The 8,083-nt window shown below is 45.8% G+C and overlaps 1 protein-coding gene across 1 annotated transcript; it reads right to left on the bottom strand.

Annotated features, from left to right (window-relative positions):
* Positions 1-2,290: 2,290 nt before the first annotated feature.
* On the bottom strand, positions 2,291-2,910 carry LOC147965084 (uncharacterized). The gene is made up of 2 exons (XM_087528099.1): positions 2,436-2,910; positions 2,291-2,325 (listed from the first exon to the last, which is right to left on the bottom strand). Exons 1-2 carry the CDS (start codon positions 2,908-2,910, stop codon positions 2,291-2,293), a joined length of 510 nt encoding a protein of 169 aa, XP_087384225.1.
* Positions 2,911-8,083: the final 5,173 nt, after the last annotated feature.

Genomic DNA, 8,083 nt, shown 5'->3' with positions numbered 1-8,083 from the left:
GAGAGTCCGATGACACTGATTCTTTCAAAGCACTGTGCCAGGTGACATGGGGAGAAGGCCCTTCTTGGAGTTTTCCATGTTGAACCTTTTCAACACCTTCTCAATGTACGTGCTTTGGCTAAGCACTATCAGGCGTTTTGATCTATCTCTATAGATTCTGATGCCCAATACATATGTCGCTCCGCCTAAGTCTTTCATTGAAAAACTCTTCTTCAATGAGTCTTTTATTTCGCTAAGAAAATTCACTTCATTTTCAATCAACAATATGTCATCCACATACAAGATTAGAAATGCTTTTGCGCTCCCACTAAACTTCTTGTAAACACAAGATTCCTCGTCATTCCTGATGAAGCCAAACTCTTTGACCACTTCATCAAAACGAACGTTCCAGCTCCTCGATGCTTGCTTCAATCCATAAATGGCTTTCTGTAGTTTGCATACCTTTCCAGCATCCTTATGAATGACAAAACCTTCTGGTTGTATCATGTATACATCCTCTTTGAGGTTTCCATTTAGGAAAGCTGTTTTGACATCCATCTACCATATTTCATAGTCGAAATAAGCAGCAATTGCTAGTAATATCCGAATAGACCTAAGCATAGCTAATGGCGAGAAAGTCTCGTCGTAGTCCACTCCTGGAACTTGTGTGAATCCTTTCGCGACAAGTCTAGCTTTGTGGATAGTAATGTTACCATCCGCGTCCGTCTTTCTTTTGAAAATCCATTTACAACCAATGGATTTTACGCCTTCTGGAAGTTCTTCCATGTTCCAAACTTGGTTTTCGTACATGGATTCCATCTCGGATTTCATGGCCTTGTGCCATTCCCTTGAGCTAGGCCCCGCCATAGCTTCCTTGTAGTGCACTGGTTCATCGTCTTCAAGAATGAAGATTTCATTATGAAACCACTCAGGTGGCTGGATAGCCCTACCTGATCTACGCGGTTCAGTTACAACATTGTCTGAGGTTTCCGCATCACATGCGACAACTTCCGGATCCGTTGTAGGGATAATTAGCGGAATTTCTTCCGGTTCCTTACCAATATCAACGGTTGCCGAAGATTGAATAATCTCATTAAGTTGTACTGTCCTCCCACTTAATTCTTTTGCAAGAAACTCTTTCTCGAGAAAGACTCTGTTTTTAGCGACAAACACTTTGCACTCGGAGGGTTGGTAGAAGAAATACCCAACAGTTTCCTTGGGCTAACCTACAAAGTTACATTTGTCTGATCTGGGATCGAGTTTGCTTGGTTGTAAATGTTTTACATAAGCTTCACAACCCCAAACTTTGAGATGCGACAAACTGGGTTTCTTCCCATGCCATAACTCGTATGGTGTCGTCTCAATAGATTTAGACGGTGCCCTGTTTAATGTGTGAGCGGAAGTTTCTAGTGCGTGACCCCAAAAAGATATCAGAAGATCCGTAAGAGACATAATTGACCTTACCATGTCCAACAAGGTTCGGTTACGTCGTTCCGATACTCCATTTCTCTGTGGAGTTCCGGGAGGCGTAAGCTGTGAAATGATTCCACAGTCACTCAGATGTTGGCCAAACTCATGACTAAGATATTCGCCTCTGCGATCAGACCGCAGAAACTTAATCTTTTTGTCACGATGAGTTTCTACCTCATTCTGAAATTCTTTGAACTTTTCAAAGGTTTCCGACTTATGCTTCATTAACTAGATATAGCCATACTGACTTAAATCATCAGTAAAAGTAACGAAGTAAAAATACCCACCCCGTGCAGCCGTGTTCATTGGACCACATACATCACTATGTATTATTTCCAATAATTCACCCGCCCGTTCAGGATGACCCGTGAACGGCGTCTTGGTCATTTTCCCCATCAGACAAGCTTCACATGTGTCGAATGATTCAAAATCAAAGGACGGCAAAACTCCATTTGGCTGGAGTTTTTGCATGCGTTTCTTTCCGATGTGGCCAAGTCCATAGTGCCACAAGTAAGTGGTCGTGGTATCAGCCTTCTTAAGGCGTTTAGCATTCACGTTAAAGACATCATTTCCACATTCAAGATTTAGTATGAAAAGGCCCCCAACAATGGGTGCAAATCCATAAAACATATCCTTCCAATAAAGTGAACAACCATTGTTCTCAGACTTGTACGAATACCCATCGTGCACTAAACATGATCCGGAGATAATGTTTCTACACAATGCTGGAAGAAGATAACAGTTAGTAAGTTCCAAAATAAATCCCGAAGGGAGACTTAGAGGCATAATGCCGACGGCTTGAGCGGCGATCCCAGCGCCATTCCTGACCCGCATCACGAGCTCATTCTTTGCCAGCCTGCGCACCTTCTGAAGTCCCTGTATCGAGTTGCAAATGTGAGAAACCGATCTGGTATCAAATACCCAAGACTTAGAATTTTCGCTAGCAAGCAAAATGTCAATGACATTAACTTGTATAACAATTATACCTTTTCCGGTTTTCCTGGACTTCTTATCTTCCAGATACTTCTTGAAGTTTCTCTTCCAGTGTCCTGTGCCCTTGCAGTAGAAGCACTCAGTTTCATTCTTGGCTCCGCCTTTAGAGTTGCTTTGGGAGCCGGTCTTACCGGCGCCCTTGCCCTTCTTTGGCTTGCCTTTCTTCTTTTTGAAACTGGCAGTTTTATTCACAAGCAACACTTGCTTGCAATTTTTCTGCAGTCCTCCTTCTGTAGTTTTCAGCACGGCGAGCACCTCTTCCAGTGTCTTCTCCATCCCAGTCATGTTGTAGTTCAAGACAAAACCGTCGTAAGACGAGGGGAGTGAAGAAAGCAACATGTCCATCATATGGCCAGGTGGAAGTGGAAATTCCAAGACTTTAAGCCTTTCAGCATAGCCAATCATTTTGACCATGTGTTTGCCAACTGAACTACCCTCAGCCATCTTGCATTCCATCAAAGCCTTCATGATATTAAATTGTTCAGAATTTGCGGTTTCCTTGTACAGAGCATCCAATTCCTGGAGCATACCAAGGAGTTTATGGAATTCATAACGTTTTTGAAGATCTAGACTCATGCAAGCTAGCATGAGGCACTGCACTAAGTTGTGATCATCATCCTTAGTGGCCCAGACATTTTGTACATCTTCCGGGGCCTCTGCTGCGGGTTTAGCTGGAAGATCATACTCTAGCACATACAATTTCTTAGCGCTCCTGAGGATAATCGTCAGGTTGCGGACCCAGTCCACATAGTTGTTTCCAACCACAGCTAACTTCTCTTTCTCTAACATCGGGCCTAAGTTGAACGCGGTGTTGCAAGCCATTTGATCTACAACGGAAAACACAAGTTTCATTTAGACTTTGTTTATAATGAAAATGCACTAGTGAATAAACAACTTTATTCTAAAGTGCGCTCCCACTCAAATCAATATCTCTCAAAATTGATTATGAGTGATACAAGACCCACATTTCGATTCAATGCCATTGATGTGGACATCACTGATGACGAGAATTTCAATTGGTAGGCAAACTTGCCGATCACATCTCCATGTGACTCTTGTTCATCTTTCGATGGGTGTGTTCCGAGCTCAGGACGGTTCTGCCTGAACGTCAAAGACAACCAAGTGATCTTGCTGTGAGGTCTGACCTCAAACGCCTCATTCCTCTCGATTCGTTCGTACCCATGTGGACATGGCGCACCCCGAAAAGATACGAATTACAAACGGTGCTACACTTGGGTGAACACTAACTACTTTGATATTTTGAAGTGAGAGATCACCTAATAAAAGGCGACTACCGCGCAATCAAGAAGGGTGCATCAAGAGGGATAAACATCTCAGGCAATTCATAAATAGCATGGTATGGTAGAGCCCCTTCCGACGGAGAAGTCTTTCATTTCTTCGTCTTCGGCATTCGCGTCAGTGTTCACCTTCGCAAAGATTGCCACCACCTTGTCGATGCACCAGATAATATTGCTATCTCCATAGCATATAAAATTAATGCATTACTTAAGGTTGACACGTAGGTCATTAAAGTGCAATCATATGGCTCTAGCCATCATGCCGAATCATGACACGCAGATCATGTTAATTTACATCACATAGTCATCTCATACAAAATAAAATTGAATATGAGCTTGCTATACCACATCACATGCAAAACATCCTGCAAAACCAAGTTAGACGCCTCTAATCGGTTTATGCAAAATTTTATTTTACGTGGCTTCTAAGGTTTTGACTTAAACCACAGCTACCAACGTTTATCATCAAGTATGATTATTCAAGTCGCTAGATTAACTTTGCGGGGTGTATGAAGCACGAGATAATAAATTCTCGAACCCCATACTAAACTTCTTCATACGCATGACCCCCGTGCAGATCATATCTGCATTGCCCTTTTGTCTGCGCAATTCCATCTTTCTCTCAACTATGGTGGAACCCAAAGAACTGATAGCACTTCGTTGATCAATCAGGATTGCGGATTGCCAAAACTTTGTGAAATTCCATCATGCTGTTTCAAGATCAGAAATATGCAAATTCTAGGGAAGCAACAAGAACATCGGGTAACAGATTTCATCTGCCACCCGCATAAATAATTTTCAGCAATAGATCTCATTTACTCCAAAATTATATTATGCAATACCCATACATCTCCATGTATTCTAGATCGTAACCTGCATCTACGCATGGCACAGCTCTGGATGCCACTGTAGGGGAACACAATAAAAAACAAAAATTTCGGCATAGCGGGCACACCCAGGACCACTATGGGGACTGCATACAAGGATTGATCTGATCCGTACCGACTCGCAGCGCAGCGGAAGAAGAGTCGGTGCAGATTGTCAATGCAGATTCCCGTAGCTAGGATTTACAACCTCCCAACTGCGAGGACGTACTCCCTCTCTGGATGCCCTTCGGGAGGACCCTCGAAACTCGGTCCATAACCCGGACAACCCTTTGGGAGGACACTCGAACAGCTCCTCGAGCAAAAGATCGAAAATACAATCTCTCTATGGGGTTGCACACATACGGTCTGAGCTATCTGGCAGGGCTTCGCCATCCAGAACTAGTTCATGCGGGAACCCAGACAGCCTTTCGGCTCTACGAAACTATTTCGCTGGGAGGGAGAGAGAATCCAGACAAGTCATGGCATGTGTATGTGTGACGCCCCGAGACCGTTGCGCCAGGTGTCTTCCGGTGTTTCGTTGTTGTTGCCTTGTCATTTGCTTGCGTGTTGCATCTTGCCATGTCATCATGTGCATTGCATCATCATGTTTTCAAAACTTGCATCCATCCGGGTTCCCCCAGTTCCGTCCGTTGTCCGTTCAGAGCCCAGACACACTTGCACGCGCCAGCGGCATGTCCGAAATATTATTTTATAAGTGGCCAGAAAATGTTCTCGGAATGGGTTGAAAGTTGGCATGTGGTGTTGTTATGTTGTAGGTAGGCCGCCTGCCAAGTTTCATCGCATTCGGAGATCGTTTGACACCCAAATGATTTACTATAGCGACAATATAGTCGGTCAAACGTCGGACGTTTTCGGTCTCCGGAAATAGTCGTCGGGTCTCTCTCTCTTTTCTCTTCTCTCAGTCTGAGGCCTTCTGCACAGCCCACTACTCACTCACCGTCAGGCCCTACCTAAACTCTCTTGTTAGCCCGCGCCCTCCTCGTGCGCGTCCGAAATTGTCCCGGACCCGACCCGGGCAGTCGTCACCGTCGAATCCGGATCATCCCCAAACGTCTACAAAACGTCACCGTTTTCTTATTTGGACTTCCTAGCTATTTTATTCGCGATCGTTCGATTGCGATCGGAGGGACGATATACCCGTAAGTCAACCCACCTACTATATATATAGTCTATCCCTAGTCCATTTTGGACAACCCTAATTTTTAGGGATCCTCCCAGCCGCCGCCGCCGCACTCATTTCCCACCTCGGGATCCTCTCATTCCCCCTGCACCAACCATCTACCACACCCAGATCCAATCCATCCATCCCATCGATCCATCTCGAGTGAACGACCGCCGACGCTCAAATCCCGCAGGAGCCCGAGCTCCACCTCCTCGCCCACCATCCCCGTCTCATGGATCCCAGCGCGCCCGAGCTCTCTGCTGCTTCTTGCGCCAACCACCACCGGAGCGCAGCCACCCTTCCGCCGCCGTCGAGCGCCGGCCGTGCCCGACCTCGACCTCCAGGCCAGCCCCGCGCCCTGCCTCTCTCCTTTCCTTCCTTAGTTTCTTCCTCTCTAACCTCTCTCCCTCTCTGCCATGGATGACCTCAGGAGATCCCTCCGATGCCTTGGCTCCTGGACCTCAAGCCTTCGCCGGAATCTGACTGGGAATGGATGGACTAATCCATCCCCGACCTCCGGCCGTCCCCTGCCTCGCAGGAGGGGCTCCACGCCATGACTTCCTGAACCTGAAGCTCCATAGTCGCCGGGACCAAGTCTTTCTGCCCCATGGAGCGACCCCGCAGGACCTCCTCCTCGCCGCTCGTCGTCTTCGTTCACGCCAGCACCGAGCCCCGCTCCCCTCTGTCCTCCACCTTCCCTCCATCGCGCCGCCCGCGGCCGAGTCCTTTGCCGTTGCGTGCTCTGCTTTCCTGCATCGAGCAGCAGGAGCGAGCGCCGCCGCGCGTTGACCCACGCCTGGGCTGCGACCAGCGCGTCCAGGGCCCAGCGGGCCTCCTCAGCCAGACGGCCTACCCGGTCTCCTCCCCACTAGTTGAGTTGAAGCCCATGGTGAGACTGCCCAGCGCCCAACAGATTCAGCCCATGTCGTTTTTTTCCTAAGCAAATTTGTCTAATATCCAGTGTAAAACAGTTTTGCAGTTAAGTCCCTGTTCTTCATGCATTTAATAACTTCACAACTGTGCATCGGTTTAAAATGATTTATATATGAAACTTGCTCAGAATTTTGTCTAGTTTAATAATATGTCATTTTCATCCATGTTTAAAATGTTGTTTGTGTAAATTTGCTCCTCTGCCATGTTAAAATGCTTTAATTCATAACTAAATAACCGTAACTCCGAATTTAATAAACTTTATATGTAATTGGGGTGGAATTTTGCCTAGTTTAACATGGTGGCATCATCTTGCATGTTTAACAACTCTAAAATAATGTTTAGGGCAGAACAGTACCGAACCTAATATATGCACATGAGGAGTTTCCGGATTTGTTGTTCGTTGCTTCCGGCCTCATTTAACCTTGACTAGTTAGGTAGTTTTACTTTGCTTCACCCTCTTGCCATGTTTGACAACATTTAATATTGTTGGGTACATAAACGAGATCGAACAAAATAACTTGAATGTGGTGTTTCGTCAATATGCAACCCGTTGCATATTGAGCTCCACTTAATTTGTAGGATTGTTTGTGCACTTTGCCATGCCATGCCTCTTTAACCGGACATGCATCATAATTGTTTGTGCATCATGCCATGTCTATGTGGTGGTTGTTTACTATGTTGTTTGCTTCTTTCCGGTGTTGCTTCTTCGGGTTGGTTCCGATAACGTCGTGATTGTGAGGAACCGTTCGTCTACGTCCGTTTGTCATCTTCATGGACTCGTTCTTCTTCCTTGCGGGATTTCAGGCAAGATGACCATACCCTCGAAATCACTTCTATCTTTGCTTGCTTAGATGCTCGCTCTTTTGCTATGCCTATGCTGCGATACCTACCACTTGCTTATCATGCCTCCCATATTGTTGAACCAAGCCTCTAACCCACCTTGTCCTAGAAAACCGTTGTTTGGCCATGTTACCGCTTTGCTCAGCCCCTCTTATAGCGTTGTTAGTTGCAGGTGAAGATTGAAGTTTGTTCCTTGTTGGAACATGGAGATGTTGTTCCTGGTTCGAACATGTTACTTGTTGGGACATCAGAATATATTTATTTAATTAATGCATCTATATACTTGGTAAAGGGTGGAGGCTAGGCCTTATGCCTGGTGTTTTGTTCCACTCTTGCCGCCCTAGTTTCCGTCATATCGGTGTTATGTTCCCGGATTTTGCGTTCCTTACGCGGTTGGGTAATAATGGGAACCCCTTGACAGTTCGCCTTAAGTAAAGCTCTTCCAGCAATGCCCAACATTGGTTTTACCATTTGCCACCTAGCCTTTTCTTTTCCCTTGGGAGTCGCGCTCCTGAGGGTCA

The sequence above is a fragment of the Triticum urartu genome, chromosome 6A (assembly GCF_056163025.1).
Source record: "Triticum urartu cultivar PI428250 chromosome 6A, HENAU_Tu73, whole genome shotgun sequence".
In the NCBI taxonomy this organism is placed as follows: domain Eukaryota; kingdom Viridiplantae; phylum Streptophyta; class Magnoliopsida; order Poales; family Poaceae; genus Triticum; species Triticum urartu.
This window is presented reverse-complemented; position numbering and strand designations above follow the sequence as displayed.

What these genes read in the sequence shown, in the direction of transcription:
- LOC147965084 (XM_087528099.1), bottom strand. Translation starts at nt 2,910, where the DNA reads ATGAAGGCTTTGATGGAATGCAAGATGGCTGAGGGTAGTTCAGTTGGC. An exon ending in GTCCAGGAAAACCGGAAAAG is followed by an intron (nt 2,326 to 2,435) that starts GTATAATTGTTA and finishes AACTCGATACAG; the next exon opens with GGACTTCAGAAGGTGCGCAG.